Source organism: Rosa rugosa, chromosome 1 (genome assembly GCF_958449725.1).
Source record: "Rosa rugosa chromosome 1, drRosRugo1.1, whole genome shotgun sequence".
Lineage (NCBI taxonomy): Eukaryota > Viridiplantae > Streptophyta > Magnoliopsida > Rosales > Rosaceae > Rosa > Rosa rugosa.
In genome coordinates, this window is record NC_084820.1 from 32,179,469 (window position 1) to 32,202,620 (window position 23,152).

The 23,152-nt window shown below is 41.2% G+C and overlaps 1 protein-coding gene across 1 annotated transcript; it reads right to left on the bottom strand.

The window, feature by feature from the left end:
- Positions 1–3,622: 3,622 nt before the first annotated feature.
- On the bottom strand, positions 3,623–6,230 carry LOC133726198 (uncharacterized). The gene is made up of 7 exons (XM_062153705.1): positions 6,149–6,230; positions 5,632–5,816; positions 5,422–5,553; positions 5,266–5,352; positions 4,852–5,187; positions 4,322–4,782; positions 3,623–3,701 (listed from the first exon to the last, which is right to left on the bottom strand). The coding sequence occupies exons 1-7, from the start codon at positions 6,228–6,230 to the stop codon at positions 3,623–3,625; spliced, it is 1,362 nt and encodes a 453-aa protein (XP_062009689.1).
- Between the last annotated feature and the right edge of the window lie 16,922 nt (positions 6,231–23,152).

Genomic DNA, 23,152 nt, shown 5'->3' on the forward strand with positions numbered 1-23,152 from the left:
CCCGCTAAGTGCGTTTTTGGGGTTCAAGCAGGAGACTTTCTTGGGTTCATTGTCCATCAGAGGGGAATTGAGGTCCCTGAAGACAAAGCGAGCGCAGTCATCAACGCATCTCCGCCACGCACGAAGAAAGAGTTGCAGCGTTTGCTCGGTAAAATTAACTTTTTGAGACGCTTTATCTCTAACTCTGCAGGTAAGATCCAGCCTTTCTCTCCTCTGCTGAAGCTACAGGGCCAGAGCGAGTTCGTCTGGGAGCATAAACACCAAGAGGCTTTTGATAAAATCAAGGCCTACCTGGCGAGCCCACCAGTGCTCGTTCCTCCTAGGGCTGGATTCCCATTAAAACTATATGTTTCAGCAGCTGAGGCTTCCATTGGCAGCCTGCTCGCCCAAGATGATGCAGATGGTGTCGAACATGCTATATTCTATCTTAGTAGGACACTCACAGACTGCGAGACAAGGTACACTCCAATGGAAAAGTTGTGTCTCACGTTGTACTTCTCAGCATGCAAGCTGCGCCACTACATGTTGTCCTTTACCACTTGCATCATCGCTCAGACTGACTTGGTCAAGTACATGCTGTTGCGGCCTATTTTGAGAGGCCGCATTGGCAAATGGGTATTGGCTTTATCTGAATTCTCGCTTCAGTACGTGCCACAAAAGGCAGTTAAGGGACAGGCTATCGCAGATTTCCTGGCACACCACCCTACCTGGGACATCCCCGTAGTAAAGGAGCTAGAGATAGCAACTGTAACCATAATGCGGCCAGATTTAGCGCGCATCCCAGAATACGCTATTCGGTATCAAGCCACAGTCTCCCTGCAGCCCTGGATACTGTACTTTGATGGTTCAAGAACGGAAACGTTAGCAGGGGCAGGGATTGTTCTGGAGAACCCAGCGGGCGATCGTTTTTCTTATTCTTTCCAGTTGGAGTTCAAATGTACAAACAATCAAGCAGAGTATGAGGCCCTGATCATTGGCCTAGAGGTTCTGCTAGAGTTGGGAGTCAGGGACGTTCAGGTACACGGTGACTCTTTGCTTATAATCAATCAGCTCCACGGAAAGTATAAGTGTGAAAGCCTTTTGCTTACACCCTATTTACATCGCGCCATTGAGCTTCTGGATCAATTCGATGAAGCGGATTTGGAACACATACCCCGCGAGCGCAATTTTGCGGCCAATGAGCTCGCTCAATTGGCTACAGGCATTACATTGAAGTATGGAGTTCGCGAGCGCATCCTGAAGGTCGAGCGCCGCACACTGCCTTCGTGGCTCGCGCGGCCTGACCCACCGGATGATCCAGTTGTCGCGGTTCTCGAGCCTATTGACGTCGATTGGCGCATACCGTTGATTGATTACCTCAAGAACCCAGACCCTACAGCAGACAGGAAGATTCGTTTTCTCTCCTTGAATTATTTTCTCAGAGGTGACGAGATGCGACGACGTGGGGAAGATGGCGTAGACTTTCGCTGTGTCTATGGCCGCGAAGCCAAGAGGTTGCTGCGCGAAGCGCACACAGGAGTATGTGGAGCCCATCAAGCAGGCCCCAAGATGCGTTGGCTTATCAGAAGACATGGGTATTATTGGCCCAGCATTTTGAAGGACTGTATCGCGTTCGCGAAAGGTTGCCAAGACTGTCAGGCGCATGGTCCAGTGCAGCACATTCCCAATATTCCCATGCAACCTATTATTAAACCTTGGCCTGCCAGAGGCTGGGCTTTGGACTTGATTGGGATGATTCACCCTCATTCCTCACTCCAGCATAAGTTCATCATTGTAGCCACTGACTTCTTCACGAAGTGGGTTGAGGCTGAACCTTTGAAGGAAGCTTCCGGCGCTACCATTCGCCAGTTTATTTTTCAGAATATTATTTGCAGGTTCGGCATTCCAGAAGTGTTGGTCTCCGACAGGGGGGCAGCATTTATGGGCGGTGAGGTAGAGAAACTTGTCGCGGACTTGAGCATCCAGTTCGTCCACAGCACACCTTATTATGCCCAATCCAATGGTCAAGCAGAGGCCAGTAACAAGATCATTATCACCTTGCTCAAGAAGATGCTTGTTGAAAACCCTAGACAGTGGCACGATACGTTGTATGAAACCTTATGGGCGTATCGTACCTCCAAGCGGAATCCCACTGCTACAACCCCCTATGCGCTAATGTTCGGCCATGATGCAGTCTTACCTTTGGAACTCAACGTCCAATCTTTGCGCGTCCAAGATCAGCATCACTTGATCGGGGAAGATTATGTTCAGGCAATGTGGCAAGAACATGAAGATCTCAGCGAGCAGCGCTTGGCAGCTTTGGATAACCTAGTCATGGAAAAACAACGGATTGCTCGCGCCTATGACAAGAGGACACGTGGCCGTAGTTACAAAGAGGGTGATTTGGTTTGGAAGGCTGTTCTGCCTTTTGGCGAGAAGTTGACCGGTCGCGGTAAATGGACTCCGCGTTGGGAAGGACCCTTCGTTATTCATCGCATTCTGGAGCGCGGGGCCTTTCACCTCAAAGATTTGGATGGCGACCTCCACCGCAATCCCATTAACGGGCGTTTCCTGAAGAAATACTACCCTAGTGTTTGGGAGTTTGACGATCCACCGGATCAACCTTCTTCTCAGACAGGGGGGCAACCTTAGTCTCCCCAGGTTCGCTTCCTCCATATTCAGGCCTTTCCTGTGGCCTTAGTATCCTGTACTTGCTTCACCTACGCATACTAGGGGGGCAACACTCTATACATTCAGGCCTTATTTGAGGCTTTTGGTTCAATAATTTTCAATAATTTTTAAATTTCAATGTTCTTTTCTTTGACATTATGGTGTTAAGAATGCATGTAATGGCCTATACCTGAGGCCTTATTTTATACTTTGATTTGCAGAAAAGTGTTAAAAACTTTCATTCATAAAGTGGCTTTGCGGCCAAAAGCAGTACAAAGTGCAAATCAAAATAATTACATTTACGGTTTACAAGGCCAGAAGTGGCTTAGAGTAAAAACCATAAAGTTACAGATCTATTGAGAGTTTCTGGATTTTGTGGCAGCAAAGGGGCTGTGCTCGGGCATTCCTACTCTCCCTCTCTTCACCCACATGCCTCCTCTGCTTTGAGTTGCAGCCGCTACCGTCTGTACCGGACCAAAAGGAAGGAAATAATCCATCGAAACCTTTTGGGAAGGATTATCCTCCGGGATGGAGATGGTCTTCACAGAGAAGCGCAACTCACAACCACATCTACCTCCAGGGGAAAAACATAAACCAGGTAGTCAGACCCTGGAGGCAGGCTACGGAGCAAGAACAGGCGACCCATATTGGTCTTCCGCCCTTCTTCCTCCTGCTCCACGCGGGCAATCTGAGAGAGGAGATCCCTCAAAATCTGGTTCCGCCGCTACGGGAGCACCACCTGTTCTTTGGTCTAAATGAAGCCGGTGGTTTCACCGCGACTTCCAGAGACCAAAGACATGAGGTTGGACCTGAGGTTAGGCCATAAGACCTACCCAGGTATTGAGGTTAAGCCATAAGACCTAGGGGTTTGAGGCTAAGGCTGATATCGTGAGGAGAAGATTTTAGAAACTGGAGAAAGAGAAATAGAGATTGCGACACTACTTCTGGGAAAGCCATATTGCGTTTATGTCTATCATCTCCCCAGAGTGCAGGTATTTATAGCGCCAATCTCAGTGGCCTCAACCGTACGATGGGCAGTTGTGATTTTCTCACTGTCATCAATGAGCGTATCAACAAGGTTAAATGCGAAGATCTCGGAAATGAAGGTAATTGAAAGCGCGTGGGAGACGGGGCAGTCTCCAAGGAGATAACTGCTCCATTTCGAGATTATCTTTTCAATCTTTTCAAACGGTTTTAAAGCAATAAAGACAACTTAAAGCGTTGAACCGTTTGAAAGAATAAGTTATTATTTGGGCCAAGCAAAGTGGGCTAAATAGTAAGTTAATAATAATAATAATATTGTTCATACAAAATATGGGCCTAATTCTAGGGGCCCAAAAGTCTTCGTCCTGCATGGGTCAGGCGAAGGAAGAGTTCGTCCAAACGAAAACTGGCGTCCGCAGCGGCTTGTGCGGCTTGTTGGGCTGCCACGCGTGCCTGAGCCAGTTCCTGGGATAGCGTCTCGAGAGCAGCGAGGGGTTGTTCCAACTGAGGCTCTGCACGAACGAGCATAGCAGTAACATCGGTTAACCGGGCTTGAAAGGCTTTAATTTGGGACCTCAAGTGGTTCCTCTCGAGCGTCAGTTCCCTGATGAGGTTAGCTTGGTCACCCAAGTAGTCGCGCGCGGTCTCCGTTTGCTGAGTAAGGTTCTGATAATGCATTTCGGTTTGCCTGGCCTGCGCATTCGCGACTGCCCGCTCGTTGAGCCCTTGAGGAAGATCCTGCAACAGTTGATCGATTTCCTGGAATTGTTCCTCAGTGATGGCTCCCTCGCGGAGGAGCACCCTCAAGTATTCTAGGACCCTCACAGGCGCACCAGGAATCAAGATGTCAGGGCCCAGGAGGCGGCGAAGGCCTTCTCTGACTTCATCTACGACCCCAGGGGGGGGCACTTCAAGTACACGAGCTAACCTTTCCAAAGTAGAGGGAGTAGGAGGTTCAGCGACAGGTACTTCTGGCACTGGTTCAGGTACCTCCGGCGCTGGTTCAGGAAGGTCTTCCAATTCTTCAGCTTCAGCGACTTGGGGGGCAGGGGGAGGAAGTTCCTGATCAACCACGTTAGGAACAGGCTCAGCAGCTTCTGCTTCTACTGCCCCGATTACATCGTCCCCAGTTCCAACGACGTTTGGAACCTGGAAGAAGACATTGTCAGAATACTTGAACCAGGAAATAATGATGAAATAGTTGGTTAGGGGGAATACCTCTTCGATTGGGGGCTCATACACAATGATCGCGAGCATTGTCTCTGGGTTAGCGTCGCTGGGAACAGGAATTGAGTCAGGCGCTATCTGTTCCAGGACAGGAACGTCGCTTGGTTCCTCGCGAGGGGCGTCCAGTGGCAGTACTCTATTTTCAGCCTCCGGCGAGCTGTCATCTATGATCTGCACTGGTATCAAGGCCAATTGTGCATTTTCTACAGCGCCCGCAGGAGTTGGAGAGTGGTTCACAACAGTTGGCGCTGGAGCTTGGGAAGCAGATTTGCCGTCACCAACAGTTGAAGATCCTTCTTCAGCATGTCTCGAGGACCTGTGGCGAACCTGCAAATGAAGATTGTTACAGAGTCGCACAGAATGAAAAGAAATTTCTAACAAGTGCTTAGTGTGCTTTTGTCTTACCAGTCGGTCAGCGATTGGTTCATCTTCTGCCCACAGGTCAGTTCGAGGATCAGAACGAGCGCGCTTCCGAGCCGAGAGAGCAGCGATCTGTTAGAGGCAGGGGATTAGGTATGACTTGTAAAGGAAGCATGATTTGTACAAACAGAGGGCTCTTACCGTTTGCATGTCATCATCATCAGAGGAGGATTCTTTGTCCTCAGGCTCTATCATTATTGCCTTTTGCTTCCCAGACTGGCCAGCGGCTTGGGAAGCGTTGGTTGCGCGACTGCCAGAAAGTGGCGCGCTCCCCTGGAAAAGCAAAGTTTGAATTTAAAGGGGGAGGGATAAAAGAACAAAAGGGACAAAACATGAGTCAAGATTAGTTACCTCTTGAAGGGGTTCGCGGATTACGATACCAGCTTGGGCCTGACGTGGGGCTCGCGCGGGTCGCGGAGCCGGTTCAGCAGCAGGAGGAGGAGCTTGTGCAGCGTTTTCAGGGATGCGAGCAAGTTGATCTACGTCGGCGGCGTAGGGATATCGCAGTTCCCCGAAGATGGCGTACGGATATCGTGCTGTTGCCTCCAGCAGTTAACAGAGACTTCTGCCCACCATGCATCATATCCTTCCTCAGTCGCGTCCACAGAGTCAATCTCTTTGGCCCAGTCAGGAAGATCAACCAGCGCGACCGTGCTTTGTGCTGGCGGAGTCCCAGAAAGGGGCCCAATTCTACGCCAAGAAGTGTTGTAGTTCCAAGCATCATATAGGGGGAATGGCACTAATTGGACAAGACCAAGTTGGCGAGCGAAATGGTTGGGAGCGTAGAGCTCATAACTGAGTTCGTCGGCGGCAATCCTGATGTCGGAACAGGAGATCGCGCGGCGAAAAGCCAAGCGCGCGCGATCACTGTAGCGAGAGGCGCCAGGGAGGAATCCATGTTCAAGCGGAGCTGGGAATCTTCTACTCAGCACCAAGTCGCAGTACGGCATCTCGTGCAGTAAGTACAAGTATGTGAAGCACTCAAAATAAGGAGGGGATGTGTACCTTTCGCCGCGACTGAGCCATCGACCCAAGAGTTGGTCCGTAGGCGGAAGCAATGGGATGTCGTCGCGACGAAAGCATGGAAAGTAAGTTTGAATCCAGAAATCAAGGATCCAAAAGGGGCCAGAAATGCTAGTCTCAAAGGGATGCATTGTGGCCTGATACAAAGTACGGTAGAGGGCACCTAATACTGGTTGTCCTAGTCCCACACGGTGGCCGTTGTAGAGGGCCGTCGCCAGAGAAGTCCAGGCACCAGTGGGCTTACAGGAGGAAGTGCAGAAAATAAATTTACAGAGCCAGTACTCTAAGAATGCAATCCCGCCAGTCGCATTGTGCTCCTGGCGGTAATAGGCCAGCCACCGCGGATAGGAGCTGCTATGGGCGCCGCGACCATGTTGGGCCATGGTGGAGGTGAAAGTATCATAATCGAATTGGCCATGCAGATAGGGTTCACCATCAATGGGTAGGCCAGTAATGGTGAGAATGTCCAATAAAGTGACACTCATTTGGCCAAATCGAAAATCAAAGGTGTTGGTAGCAGTGTTCCAGAAACAAAGAAAGGCAACGAGTGGCGAACGATTGCCACCGCGCGGAAGACGAAAACAAAGATCAATAGTATGGGTGATACCTGCTGCGTTCCAGCGGGCTAGATCTCGAGCGCGTGCTTCCCGGTACCAAGAAAGCTCTTCCGCACTGATGGAGGATGGCCAATGCCCTATTTTTGATCGATGGTTAGGGGCACTCCAACTGGTAAAATCCCCAGGAGTCCTTCGGAGGACTGGGATGGGGCGGCGAACAGGTAAACCATAAAAGGCGATAGCGTCGGCCGGGAACGCATCTCGCGGCGTTGGGCCCAGTCCGGCATGATTATTCGAGAGTCGGAGGAGCAGAGGTCTCTGGATGGTGGTCTGGAGAATCAGGCTGGCGCCAATCCCAGTTCCCCAAGAGCGGGCAGCCTGTTCATTCAGTTCTTCTTCTTGGTCGATAACCATCTTTTTCGGGGGAGCCATTTCTGGGTTTCTGTGAGAAGGATGTGTGCAAAATAGGGTTTCTGGGTTTAGGAGACTAAAAGAGTTTCTGATGTGACAGGTCTGGAGTGGCTGCGGATTTAAATAAGAGATTTTGTGAGGGAAACGATGCGACAAAAAGGGGTTTCGCGAGTGAAAAGACGCAACCCTCATTAATGACATCGTTTCGAGCATCGAACGCGTCGTTTTAGTCCCCTTCAATCAGTTACACTTTCATGGGCCTGATTTCGAGGCCTGGGGGGCAATGTTTGAGCCCAAAAGTAATTTTGGCAATATCCTTCAGTGGATCTAGCGCAGCGGGCCGATACCTGCGACCCAAAAATAAACAAACTTGGTTTTTGGTTACAACTCCGCCTATTCCGGAATCCATGAGGAGAGCGAAGTCCTATTGGAATCAAGTAACAGAGATTGACTAGGAAACTCCAATCAATAATCCTTCTACGACAAGGAGCGGTCGAAACCCTAGGTATATATACCAGGTTTCGAGGACAGATTAAAGACCTCTCTCAAATCAATCAATCCCAGCGATTACAAAGCCTCCCAGGAGCAAACCTTCAACCTCGTTGAACCCCGGTGACCGCGATACAGTCCCAGTCTCCCAGCGAGCCGACTGCTAGTATCACCAGATCAACCCGGCGACCGTACTTCCAGTCCCAGTCTCCCAGCGAGCCGACTGCAAGCGCAACCGCCACTGTTACTTCCAGCGAAGCAAGGGTAACGCCCTCGCACCCAGCGAAGCTAGAGTCAGGCTTTAGCGCAACCCCGTGCTTCTCCCAACTTCCCAGTGATTGCTCTGCTTAGTCTACAACACTAAGTATCGATTTGGTGAACGCAAGAGACCACAACCAAAGCCCTTACCCAGTAAGGCAAGAAGTCCTTCTCCGGAAGGCTAGAGAAGAACCCCGTGACGAGGTTGGTGCTCTCCTCGTCCACGGTCGCTTGAAGAAGAAGTCAGGTCAAGGGACTACCCCGACGACTGCACCCCACGGTGCTGGCACGCCTGCGCAATCACACGCTCAAAAGAGACAGTTTGCAAGCCACCTGGTTTTGGAGCCGAACAGGTTTGTTGAGGTCCAGAATACCTAGTGGGTCTATTGTTCTTGATGGGCATCTTGGGCCGCTGCTTGGAGAAGTGAAGAGAGTTTTTTGGGCCTGGCTTTCTTGGGTCCAGAATGATTGTTGGGTTTTATACCCACACTTTAGTTAGTTTTCTTTTAAACTAGCCTATTACTATGCTAACTGGTTCATAGTTAATAGGCTCGCTTTGAATAAGTGAGCATGACAAGTTAAATGAATGGTCCTATCCTATGTATCACCGTGGTGTGTTCATCACAAATTCTTCTCTATCTGTACATGGTAGCGGAAAGATATGTAATGATCATTCTGACCTTACCCCTATATTAATGAAATCTCTATATTATTTTACTCAAAAAAAACAAATTATTTGGTCCATTAACTACTAGATGCTAATAACTTCAAACCAAATTAATTCATTAAAACTTAATTAGGGCATGAATTTGTTGTCACAAATTTCACCAAATTATTAGATATTAATAATATCTTTTAAATTAGAAAACTGAATTTTTTTCCACCTTGAATAATCCAAGTCGATTTCAATTACTTAACACGTGATCGTATCACGGTTATGCAGTCTACTAACAGATAGCATTTGACAATAAATTTTTAACAGATATATGAATCATTGTGTACTTATGCGTGGTCATTGTATATATTTTCTTGGTCAAAGCAGCCATAGATAGCTCACATGAAAGTGAACAGAAGCATCATCTATATAATTAAATTAATAACAACACATGGTCCTTCATTTGACTAGCTTCCCCTGCAAGGTAATCAACAAGCAGGTAATCTCTGGATCCATCTCTATAAATAAGTGAACGACATCGCTGCTAGTTACCAACCCAAATATTTTAGCCTGATCATCATCAATCAAATTCATATCTTCCTCTCAGAACTATTGTCTTCTGCTATACCGTACCGATCTTTTGCCAATTCTTTTCTGTACTACTTGATCAGTTGCTCGATCAGCTAAAACCACGTACTACAAATTACCAACTAATGGCCATTTTTTCAGCTCTTCTACGTTGCTTCATCCCTTCATCATCGCCACAGGTTTCTGATGATGCAGGAAATGCTGGTGTTGCGAAAGCTCCTTCCTCAAAAGATTCCAGAAAGAGTAAATCTCCGAAATCATCGTCATCGCGAGCTCCCATAGTAGTTTCCCACTTCCCTCATAACTCATATATCTCTCGCCTGTGATCAGCGATGTGAAAAATAATAATAATAATAATAATAATAAAACTGAATATCTGAAGAAGGGTATATATGTTTCTCTGAGCTGTCTGATACTGTGTGCCGTTCCCGTCGTAATTTATGTATGGACAATGGATCTGAATAGTTTACTTCACAAGGCCAGCAGCTCAAGAGCTCTCTCTAGAGATGAGCTGCTGGCCTTGTTCGATCACCAGTTGCCAGGTCTGAAGCCTCCAGCCTGATGACAAGAATCACAGCTTAATAATTATTTGTTTAATTTTCATTATTTTTTCTTTTTTATTTCTTGGAGGGTTTGAAGTAATTGTGAAATTAGGGTCTCAGGTTCTTACATGTAATCTTTGATGCAGCGATATTGTTGTTTGATGATGTTTTCAAATGAATAAAATATGAGTTAAGAAAGATCAAGTTGCATATAGAATTATAGACCAAATTTCTAAATCACCCATTTGAGTTGGTTAACCAACTCTTCTTCTCCTTTTTCTTTTTTTTATTTAATCCAATATGGTCAATAGCAAAGAGTAATTAAGAACGACCATACAGTTTAAGTGGTCCTAGTTTCATGCTTTCTAACCTAAACGGGGCATAATTTAAGGGTGAGGCTATTTCCACCCTACAAAATGTTTTGTTCACCCTACAATTAAACTTTTACTCTGAAACTTTCAATTTCACCCTCAAATAATTTAGAAAAAAAAAAAAGATATCATTATTGAAAATGTAAAACTGGAAAAGAAAAAAGAAAAAAGAAAAAAGAAAAAAGAAAAAAGAAAAGAAAATAAGCACACCATTGTGGTGCAACCCTATGCCTTCTAGTTTTTTTTTTTTTTTGTACTTTTTCATTTTTTTTTCCTCTTCTCTATCTTCTCCCTTCATCAGCTACTGTGACGTAGAATCAAACACGAGTCACATGAAGTAGAACAAAATAATACTAACCAACTGAGATGATATTTTTTTTTTTTTTTGGTATAGAAAGCTGTTGGGTAAAATTTTATTTATCCGTAAAATTGTGCTTAACTACAATTATTTTTTCTGTTAATAATTGTACTTAAAGACAATTTTGGGATTTTAAGCAAAAAAATTTATTATAGGGTGAACAAAGCATTTAGTAGGGTGGAAATAGTCGCACCCTTAATCTTTCATTTCTTATCTCGATCACTTTGTACTTTTGTAATACTATATTCTACCTAGGCATCTTGACTTTAATCCACTCATTTTCATGTTCTGTTACTCGATCATTTTTCATTTTATGGGTATAAGAGAACGCAAAACCAAAGCAAATTACATAGGTAGAGGCCATGCACTGATGAAAACAATCAAGTGTCATTAATCTATTAAACTGTCCGATGCATAATGGCGTAATAAATGAACGAGGGTGAGAGATTACTGAGGTTTATGCACATGAGAATACTGTTTATCCAAAAAAATTATTTTATTATGAACAAATTAATATAATTCTGTGATAATTTTCCTGGATTAATAATGAATAAACTGATGTTGTACTCTAAAAAAAAATTTATTATGCCGAAAAGAATAACTATGTTGGAATTGGTTGCCTTGCGACCCAAAAGAATGGTCGCATTTGAGGGGAGTAATGCGTCATGTACAGTTTAATCGGAAGGTTTATGTGATCTAATTCTAAAAAATCACCTGGTGAGTTGATGGCAGCCTTCGGCGCAGGCTCTACAAATCTGGGTGGCGGTGAGATTCTGACAGGATGGGCGACGACGTGGTTCTGTGGAGCTGTGCGGTGGTGAAGACCAGGATTATCCGGGCAGCGGCTTTCGGTTCTAGAGAGGTGCAGTGGTGCGCAGTATTCTGGGTCGGGTCGGCGCAGCACGATATGGCGGACTGGAGGAGGCAAGCGGTGCTGCACAGGCAAATGCATGGATGATGACGTGTTAGGCCTTGCTCCAAATCCTGCTAGGCCTTGGGGTTTTTGGCTTCTCCTATTTGAGCTACCCCATTTGGCTTTTAATTTGGACTAAGGCTATGCCCTTGGCCCAACCCTATATTTTTAGATTTCTTGTCTAATTACAATAAATTTCCTTGTATTAGGAACTTAGATCTCTAGTACCTCCGGCGTAGTACCAATGGAGGATCACCGCTACCTCTACGTATTTGATTGTATAATGAGTAGGTCTATTTCTATGTACCACTGTGGGTACTACCATTATCTTTTTGTTTGTCTATGCTCTTAAATGGCAGCGGAAAATAGTATGTAGTGGTCTATTCTGACTTGAGATTAATGATATTATCGCCCCTCGGGCTAATTCAAAAAAAAAAATGTATATAAACACAAGAACTAAAAGCATGCTAAACATAATATATATTAGCAAAGACAAAGCACATACCTCATATGGAGAAGGAGTAGAACGTCATTAATGCAAGTCTTAGTGTTCTGCAGGTCTCTATGTCCAAGTAATCTCTTAATTGAGCGAGTAAAATAGAACTCGTTGTTAAGAGAATGCAAAGACCTTGACTTAGATAGAGGTTCATATTAGGATTCTTTCCATAAAAGTAATCCTAGCTAATATTAAAGCAATTATTTATCTATATTATGTCTAATATGCATTACCTTATATTCAAGTATATTAAACTTCCCTAATCTATATAGATGTAGATACAATATCCATATGAACAATTCTTAGGTTCACCCTTGGGTGAACAAGCATATTCACCCCTATTATCAATTAACTCACTTTTACTTAATAAATTTATAATCCAACGGTCCATATCTTAAATTAGCATTTAAAGATCATCTCTGTAAAAAATCAATCGAATCGGAAATCGTTTAATTATCTAATTGAATCAAATAAATGGACGGTTCTAACAACACTTACTGCTATTATGATGAACTGTCCATATATTTCATATAACTGAATAATTAAAAGGTCTTCAATTTGATTGATTTTTTACAGAACTAATCTTTGTATTACATTATACAACTTGAATGGTTGGATTAGAAAATTAAAAAGTTATTACACGTTAATTATAAGAGATGGTGAATATGATGCTTCACCCCAAGGGGTGAACCTGAGAATTGTTCCATAATGTAATAGGATTAGAATCTCTTAAGCAATCTCAGTCACTTCATTCTAAGCAATTCCGCAAAATAATTTTTACAATTTATTTATCGATAACATCAAAATATGATGTGAGTTGTGGCATACTTTGAACAAATCCAATCCTTTTTAAAAAGTTCAACTATGATTTTGATGTGCTACCCGGCCATTTCAAATTTATTACTCATATGTGTAGTCTGGTCAAGAGTTGTCTGAGTACATTCTAGACCATTGTGAACTCTGTGAGTGTTTGTATTACCATCAAGAGTCTCATTGTTTTAGTTTTCAAGTACAAAAACTGCTTGGTTGAAGTATCCTAAGACAAGAAATGTAAGATGAATAGAAAACTAACCCACACACCTAAAAATACCAAACATATGATAATCGGCCATCTGAATTTTTTTTTTTTTTGAATATTTGCTTGTCTAGTCAACTTGAAAAGTTGAAAGTGATGCATTTCTTATACTTGCTCAGCAAGTTCCATCATTCCAACACATGGGCCAGCTGTTCAAGAAATTAATTGTTTATTGCGCATTCTTTGTCTGGTCATAAGGAGCCACAGAGAATTCTAAAAAAGTTGACACGTACAGCACCATTATCATATGAATGTGGACATGGTCTTTCAAATCTTCCTTGGCCGCCAAGTAAATCAAGAATTCTTTCTTCTCTATATATATAATGATGAGAGACGCAGAGCCATAGTAATAGCAACTCAGCATTTACTTTCATCAGCTTTTTTATTGCTCTCATCCATTTCTATACCTTTCCTCAGTTATAGCTTCCACATCGAACCCTTCATTTCGAGAAGTAAAAATGACCATTTTCTCAGCTTTTCTCAATTGCTTCAGATCATCATCACAGGTCTCCAATGATGCAAAAGCACCTTACTCATCAAAGGATTCGAAAACTAAAAGCAAATCTTTAAAGCCGTCATCATCCGGAGCTCCCATTGTAGTTTCTCACTTCCCCCATAATAATTCATATATTTCTCGTTTGTGATTACTTGATTGAGTACCACCACTAGGAATGTGAGTACTGAGTATCGGACTGAAGAGAATCTTTCTCATACCAGCTCGGACCGTACCACTACGAAAATAATGTATGGAGTATGGAGTTTATTTCACGCCTCAACTCGATCTCAACTCTCAAGCTGCCCTGCTAAGTCTGATCATCCTGAAAACTCTTGTTCAGCTGAAGACGAAGCCAAGAATTAACTGAATAGTAGTTTATTCGAACGTGAAAATTGAAACTTCTGTATTTTTAATTGCTTAAATTCTGGGGTGTGTTGTTTCATGTATTCTTTATCCTGCTGTTTTCCTACTTTCGGAAAGAGGAATATTAAGAAAGTGTCAATAATTCCTTGAAAATTATTACTTGGATTAGAATATCATATATCTTGGTTAATTAAAAACAAAAGCTTTTTTCTTTGAATGATAGCACATGTGGCTCATTCACCATTTAAATTTAAATGCAGGAAACAAAATTCAAATTATAACTTAAATGTGCTACCTGAACTAATTATATAAGACAAACAAAATAAAATACTCAAAATTAAAAATGATACAGATCGAGCTGACCTCATTACAATATTCATTTGTAAGATAAAACTCATTTACAATCATTATTTCAAAGATAAAACTCATCAAAAAAATACTCCGAAGAAGTAAACAATAGCACAACTAAGTTACAATTATGGAAATAGTGATAATAATTGTGTGTGTGTGTAGTGTGTATGAAAAAATACTCCGAAGAAGTAAACAATAGCACAACTAAGTTACAATGATGGAAATAGTGATAATAATTGTGTGCGTGTAGTGTGTGTGTGAGTGTGTGTGTGTGTGTATATATATATATATATATATATGAGAGAGAGAGAGAGAGAGAGAGAGAGAGAGAGAGAGAGAGAGAGAGAGAGAGAGAGAGAGAGAGAGAGAGAGAGAGAGAGAGAGAGAGAGAGAGAGAGAGAGAGAGAGGACCCTCCTTACTTTAAGAATTTTGTAAATTTGTATATCAGTTCTCTCGAGTTTTGTAATATTGTTGATGTGATATTCGAATTAAGTGATCGAGTCTTTATTGACGTTTGTTGTTGCTCAGATTTATTTGAAAAAGTTTCTAAGTATTTTGGGCATTTGGTTAAGTTTTCGCGTTTCGGATTTGAATTTCTTTATTCTAAATTCGGGGCGTGACAGTTTGGTATCAGAGCGTAAGGTACATATTTGGTGACAATCAGTACCACTCGAGTGATGACCCGTCTGCAGCGGATCCCCATCATATACTCTTCGGTATTGATATAGTCATTGGGTATGTGGGAGTGTTAGGTGTCTGTCAAGGCGTAAGTTTTTGGAACTTTTGGGTTGCCCAGTATGTGAAGGGGTGGAGCTTTGTGTAGCTTCTTTGAGTTGTGGTCTTTGAGGAATGGGAACCTCTGGATTAAACTCTGGTGGAGTTGTCGAGGATAGTTTTCATGGAAAACCGTATCCATTTGTGCGGTATAGTTGTTTGGTTGTTGGGGTCATGGTGTTTGACCAATGCTTGTATCTAAAGTCGGTACAAGTATTTGATCAAGTGTAGTTGCGCCTTCCTAAGTTGGATCGGCAGAGGTATTGGGTGGAAGGTGCTTATCAGGGGATAGTCATCTTGTTTAATTGCGTGGTGTCTTACTGGAGCATTTTATTCAGCATATTGTTATGTGTTTAAGGTGACTCCGAGGTATCTATGCTGACCTTGTGTGTGGTTTGAGTTCTTGGTATGGTTTGAGAATGATTGTGGAGTGATGCTTCTCTGATTTTGTTGTGGTAGAGATTTCTGCAATTTTTGTTTGTGTTTGTGGAATGCATTGTGATGACTTATGTGTAGGTTAGCCGAGGCTAAACCTTACTGTGATTTTGGTTATGAGATGGTAGGAATGGATAAGTGATTATACATGCTTTATGTTGATGGTGATTGAGACCATGGTGTAGTTTTGATTGGTGAAACAAATCCCTTGTGATTCGGAATGGTTTCACCATGGTAAATATATGTGTTGATTGAGTGCTTTGAAATGATGTTGTTGTTTTCAATTCTTGGAATGCTAGTGTTGTATTATCGATGTGTTGATGCAGATACTGTTTGCGGACATGATTCTGAATTCTTGTGTAGCCTGTGTGCAGTGCTATAGTTAGCAGAGTTGTTGTGGTGTACGTTGTGTACAGGGATGAAATTCATCAGATGTTTTAGTTGCTACCAAGTGGAGTGGTAGAGTGCATTAGGGTTGTGATGCTAGGTATTGTACCTGTATCTGTTGTTGATCTAGACATGTCTTACTTCAAGGATTTAAGACTGCTCTAGAAAGCTGCGAACAATTACTCGAAGTGCGAGTGCAGCGTGTTATCCGCAGATTGTTGGATGGACTGAATGAGTGAATCAGGTGATGGAGGTTTTGTTAAGGGCATGTGTTTTTTAACTTCAGCGTAAAGTTAAGACCGAGGTCTATTGGACCTATTGCGTGGTGGTGAAGGGTGGAGATTTGACGATTAGGTTTGTCTATCTTCTAGTGTTCGGGTTGTGCGGAACATATTGATGTGATTATGATGAAGATGATGACTACAATGGATCTAGTGTGTTGAACGTGGTAAGTTGGAAAGGGTGTTGATGCGACCATTGTGGATGATCGGTTTGTTTTTCCAGACGAGACTACATAGCAACTTGGATCGAGGGATGTTGACGAGATCACTACTTGTTGGGGAACAAGGACTGGATTTGAGAATGAGTTTTGCCGTACCTGATTTTGTTGGGTAGTGTGCATAAATTTCGGGACGAAATTTCTTTAAGGAGGGTAGAATGTAATACCCCGAAAATTCATTACTAATTTCTTGGAATTTCTGGGAATTAATAAAGTGTTCATTTGTACGATTTCGTGATCCGAGGGTGGAGTTGAATTATTTTCGGACGAATAATTATTCGAAATGCACGTTTTAGGGGGTTACGAAGTTTGACTTTTTATACGTTTAAATTCTGTGAGAACTTCCTTCACGAAAGTCGTAAAGCGCGTCGATACGAGTTCGTGCATATGTGGAACACGAAAATCGGAGTTCGTATGAGGAAGTTATGGCATTTGGAAAAAGTTTCCATTTTGGTTAAATAGGAAAAAAATCAGAAGTTTCCGAAAAGGGAAACTTTTTCTCTCTCTTCGGTCCCGACCCCAGATCGCCCAGCCGACTTCGCCGGCTGATTTCTTCCTCCTCCGGCCACCAATCGACGAATCGTTTCTTCCATTGTCTTGGCTGCACTCCCATCTACAATCCTGTGAAGTTTCAAGACGTGGGTTGGCCCGTGCACGACGCAGCAAGGCCGAGAAGTTTGACGGCGGCGATGCGAAAAACCCAGATCGGAGTTCACGTTTCCGGCCACCATAGCTGGTGTTTCTTGAGGGCGTTTGGAGCCCAGAGGATGTAGATGCTTTCTCTCAAGATGGCTTGCAACGATTCAAAGTGTGGAGGTAAAATTTTGAAGATTGAGATTCTAGGGTTCATCGAGTTTCAGAGATTGCAAGGTAAATTCCAGCCATATGGCTTCGATTCAGACTTTGTGTTAGTTATGAAAGTTGTAATTGGAGTTGAGATGAAGATGTTTTGTGTTGGAAGTTTTGTCAAATTTTGACTTTGGGTGGGCGACGGCGCCACCACTGTGGTGGTGTTTTCCAGCGGCTTCCGGTCACCCTAGGGACAGTTTCTGTTCCTGATTTCGACCTACTCGTCGATACGAGCATTTCGATATGTGGTTTGTAATTTTTGGAGATCGTTTGAGCATGTTAGGGTTTTAGCATTTTCGATTCGATCGGTTTTCAGTATGTGAGGATTCGACCGTTCGATCGACTTGTAGTTTTGTTTTATCGATCGTAGAAGTGTTCCGAAGTTGTTGGATGGTCTTGGATGACGATCCGACTGTTGGATCGTCGTATAATTGTGTTTTGTGAATTGTGTGATTTGTGTTGTATTGAATGTGACCTTGATGTGATTAGGTGATTGACGGAATTGTGTGAGCGGAGTATGGGCGATTTTGTGCTTGTCTTGGTTTGTGTGAAGACACAGCAGGATTTGGAGGTGAGTAAATCTCACGTGGTTCATTTACGAACGGATTTATTTTTTACTCGGAATTACTTGTTTAATTGTTAAATCATTTTCGAAACAGATTATTTGTTTTTAAATATATGAACTTGATCGACAACGGTTCATGGGTAAGTTAAAACAATGTTTTGATATAAAATGATTTTCGAGAAGTATAATTTATAAAACTATAGTTGGTATTAGTGGTATCCCTGAGTGGATGACTACGTATATATATATATTTACGTGACATATATATATATATATATATATATATATATATATATATATCTTGGTGGAATTGAGTGTGTAGCTTACTATTGTTGTGCAATGTGATGTTGAGGAAAATATATGGTTTTGGAAATAAAAGATGGTTTTGTTGGCTTTGAGTTTTGAAAGAAATAGGTATGGTTTTGGTGATGGTTTGAGTTGAGAAACAATATTATGTGATGACCTGTGTGGTGATCTGTGTGATGACCTGTGTGGTGATCTGCATGATGATTTTGTGTAAATGATGTGGGTTGTTGTGGGATGATTTATTTGAAGTTGATGGGTGATCATCGACTTTGGTGTTGATGGGTGATCATCGACTCTAGTGTGAGTTGTTGACCTGTGTGGTGATCTGTGTGGTGACCTGTGTGGTAATCTGTGTGATGACCTGTGTGGTGATTGGCGTTATTAATGGATGTTTTTAGTAAATGTTTCTATTTATTTCTATTATTGAATTGTTTGTTTTCTTGGTAATCTCCTGAACTAAATTCTATGCAGGGATTACTATGATTTTATTGATTGTTTTAATGTAATTCCCTGAACTAAATTTTATGTAGGGATTACTATGATTTTTATTATTTGTTTTAATGTAATCTCCTGAACTAAGTTATATGCAGAGATTATTGCATTTTGGATTGTTTGTTTTAATGTAATTTCCTGAACTAAGTTATGTGAACTATATGCAGGAGTTGCTATGATTGAATTGTGTGATTTTAGGTGATCTCCTGAACTAATTCTCGATGCAGGGATTACTAATTTTTACCTAGTGTGATTGGATGTTTGGTTGTGTTTGTGGAGTTAAATGTTGTTGCTTTATCTCACGAGCTGATAAATTATAAGCATGCGTGACGTGAGTCATTTTATTTGAGTTTAGTCATACGAGCTTAAAAAGCTTACCGGGTTTGTTGTTTGCAATCCCGGTGCACTATTCCATGGTGTAGCGGTTATTCCTGCAGGTGAGGACCACTAGGGCTGAGTACGAGGGCGTGGTTGCAGCAGTGTAGGTTCAGAACCTATTTTTGTTAGTGTACTGCTGTTTTTGGTATGCTCCTAGCGAGCGTTTACATTTGTATATCAGTTCTCTCGAGTTTTGTAAATATTGTTGATGTGATGTTCGAATTAAGTGATCGAGTCTTTATTGACGTTTGTTGTTGCTCAGATTTATTTGAAAAAGTTTCTAAGTATTTTGGGCATTTGGTTAAGTTTTCGCGTTTCGGATTTGAATTTCTTTATTCTAAATTCGGGGCGTGATAATTGTGAACTCTGTGAGTGTTTATATTACCATCAAGAGTCTCATTGGTTTAGTTTTCAAGTACAAAAATTAACTGCTTGGTTGAAGTATGCTAAGAAAAGAAATGTACAGATGAATAGAAAACTAACCTACACACCTAAAAATATCAAATAGTAAACATATGATAATCGGCCATCTGAATTTTTTTTTTTTGTTTTGAATATTTGCTTGTCTAGTCAAGTTGAAAGTGATGCATTTCTTATACTTGCTCAGCAAGTTCCATCATTTCAACACATGGGCCAGCTGTTCAAGAAATTAATTGTTTATTGCGCATTCTTTGTCTGGTCATAAGGAGCCACAGAGAATTCTAAAAAAGTTGACACAGCACCATCATCATATGAATGTGGACATGGTCTTTCAAATCTTCCTTGGCCGCCAAGTAAATCAAGAATTCTTTCTTCTCTATATACTGATGAGAGACGCAGAGCCATAGTAATAGCAACTCAGCATTTACTTTCATCAGCTTTTTTATTGCTCTCATCCATTTCTATACGTACCTTTCCTCAGTTATAGCTTCCACATCGAACCTTTCATTTCGAGAAGTAAAAATGACCATTTTCTCAGCTTTTCTCAATTGCTTCAGATCATCATCACAGGTCTCCAATGATGCAAAAGCACCTTACTCATCAAAGGATTCGAAAACTAAAAGCAAATCTTTAAAGCCGTCATCATCCGGAGCTCCCATTGTAGTTTCTCACTTCCCCCATAATTCATATATTTCTCGTTTGTGATTACTTGATTGAGTACCACCACTAGGAATGTGAGTACTGAGTATCGGACTGAAGAGAATCTTTCTCATACCAGCTCGGACCGTACCACTACGAAAATAATGTATGGAGTATGGAGTTTATTTCACGCCTCAACTCGATCTCAACTCTCAAGCTGCCCTGCTAAGTCTGATCATCCTGAAATCTCTTGTTCAGCTGAAGACGAAGCCAAGAATTAAAACAAACTTGTAAAGTGACGATGCTTTTATTTTTAGGATGTATTTTAATAATCACAACCACTCATTTTCTAGTTACCTACACACATATGAATCCTACAAAAAATTAACCAAATCGGAAAATGTTTAACCATTTGATTTGCTCAATGTTTGTTTTAATTTTATCTAACGGAGTACATTTGTTTACACAATTTTGAGTGACCAAATGATTATGGATTTGGTTAATTTTTTGTAGACATTATTCTTGCATAGGAATCTAAAGGATCAACGGGTGAGACCGTTGAATTAGGTCACATACTTGTGTAAAATAACAAAAAACCCCAAATTCTTAAAGTAAGGAGGTCCTTTCTAGAACGGGCATGTGTGTGTGTGTGCGCGCGCACGTGCGTATATATATATAAATGGTCATTTTAAGGAATCGCTTATTAGATCAACTTTTCAATCATATATTGGCATCTCGTCGGTTCAGTTTTTAGGTCTATATGAATAAATCACTTCTACAAATTTCAGCCAAATTGATAATTGTCAAGACATTCAAAACTGTGATTTATGATTATAAACATGAACGGTTCAGGTTAGGTAGATTTGATACGTTCATTGATTTAATTGGATCCCAACGATCATCAATTTGACTGAAAATTTACAAAAATAATATATTCATGGAGTCCTAAGAACTGGACGGTCGAGATGCCGATATCTAATCGAAGAGTGAATCCCACAAATAATCTCTTAGAATGACCTAAAAAATGAATCCCTTAGAGCATCAGCAGTGGGGACCCAAATTTGGGTGCAAAACTAAAATTTGGGTCCAAAAGCAGAGGAATTAGGTTGTAGTGGGTCGGAAAAAAATGGACTCAAATCTGCCTGAGACCCATTTGTTGGATCGGATTTGGTCCAAGGAAGAACATAAATCAGTTTGGACTCAAATTTCACGGCCTCACCATGTGGTAAAAAATTGCTATTGCTTGCATAAGTTCACACTTTATAGAGTAATCCCCACACCAATTTAAATATTGTTTTGAATTGTATGGCCAAGATTCATTGCTTGGTAAAATCAAACTGTAAAAAAAATGACTCCAAAATATAAGTCTTGCACCTTTACAACACCCAATAAAAGTAAGTTTTTTAATACACTATTCAAAGTTTTTTAATACACTATTCATCAGATTTGGACCTAAATTTTAGTCTAAAAAGTGAGTCTCAATGGCTGATGCTCTTAGTGACGTTTCAAATCAAAAGTCACTCAGAAAAATACAATCAGCGCAGGGAAGACCTATTGCTACAGCCATGTGAAGACTGACATCAAGATCGATGAATATACAAACTATTACAATATATTCCACGGCCACAATTGTCAAGAGGCATAAAAGCTTCACGATTTGAAAATGAAGTTGCAATTGGTAGAAAGCCACTAAAGCATCACATGTTTGGACGTTTGGTAGAAAGTAGAACCCACCATTTGAAAATAACAAAATTAGGATATGGAGGGATGGACTCATATGCGGTGCTTCTTGCTTTTGCAAGGGTATGTGGCTTAAAGGCCTAACAAAGGAAAACCGTGGGCGCATCCTTATTCTGCTAATTAGACACTTTCGTAATTACAATTGTTCTATCCTTAATTAATTATTTTATTAATTAATTGTTTCGATTATCTATTCAAAACTAGGTCATATTGGAAATTATTCTATCACTTGAAATTTTCAACTGCACTAACAAATATAGTAAGGTAGATAGAATTGATATTAGAGAAATTTGAAAAATAATCCATTTTAGGCATTCAAATTGATTTTCGACCATATTTTTTGGAAAATTCTATAATATATATCCGTATCTTATACACACATTTATAAGTGTGACAACAAATTTGTTGTCAAAGTGGTAGTGTTCAGTCATATTTTGTGCAATCTTAGTTCTAATAATGGTAATTACACCATTTACGACCTTGTTACAAGTTTTTGAACAAATTTGTTGTCAATGTTGTAATTTTTGTTAATTATATGTAAATAGTGTAAATGAATATGGTAATTTTGTTCTCAATGTTGTAATTTTGATTCAAATAATTGTATTTTTTGTTCAAATAGATGTAAAATGAGTGTATGATAAACATCACAATACCATAGCTTGTCTCATATTTTTTAAGAGACAAAAAGTCTTTCCTTACCCTTATTATTTCTATAATATCTCCATCATTCTTCTCTACGACAATAACCCTCATGAGCTCTCCCTCATTCATTTATATTCTTTTTCTCTCCCGCAGTCGCACGTGCTTATTCTTTTCAACACAGAAATATTTTATACTCATATAGTCATATTCCATCAAAGTGATCATTGTCAAAGACTCATCACCACCACTTCAGGAAATTTCAAACATGTTAGCGATATGTAGATTTTAGTTGATAACATGATTTTATCTAAGGTTTAATTCTTGTTGGTGACTTTTCTGTCCATAGAGAACCGATGTGTTCACAAAATCATCCGTAGATTCAATTGTCAAGATTCTACTTGGTATCTAACTAAACAATATCATGGAAACACATGAAGAAGGTATCTGGTTTCCCCAATCAATAACTTTGATGCATCAAACAAAATTACCCTATCTCGACGTGTTGATTCTTTCTTAAAAGGTAAAACATGTTCTTAAATATTGGATCTGAAGCAGTGCTAAGGAAAGATTTTGAAGCAGTAGTTTGGTAGATCTATTAATTAATGAACTTATAGTTGCAGGCACAGAACTAGAGGGGACTGGGTTGAGCTGCAGCCCACCTCATTTTTGTGGAAAAAGTATTTTAAGTACAGGTTTTATATAGGGTGTCACCTCTATAAAGTCAAAAATCTTCTCCCTTATTTTAATTAGTCTCTATCCCATTTCCCAGTTCTAATTTTTATCTAATTTAGTCATCAAT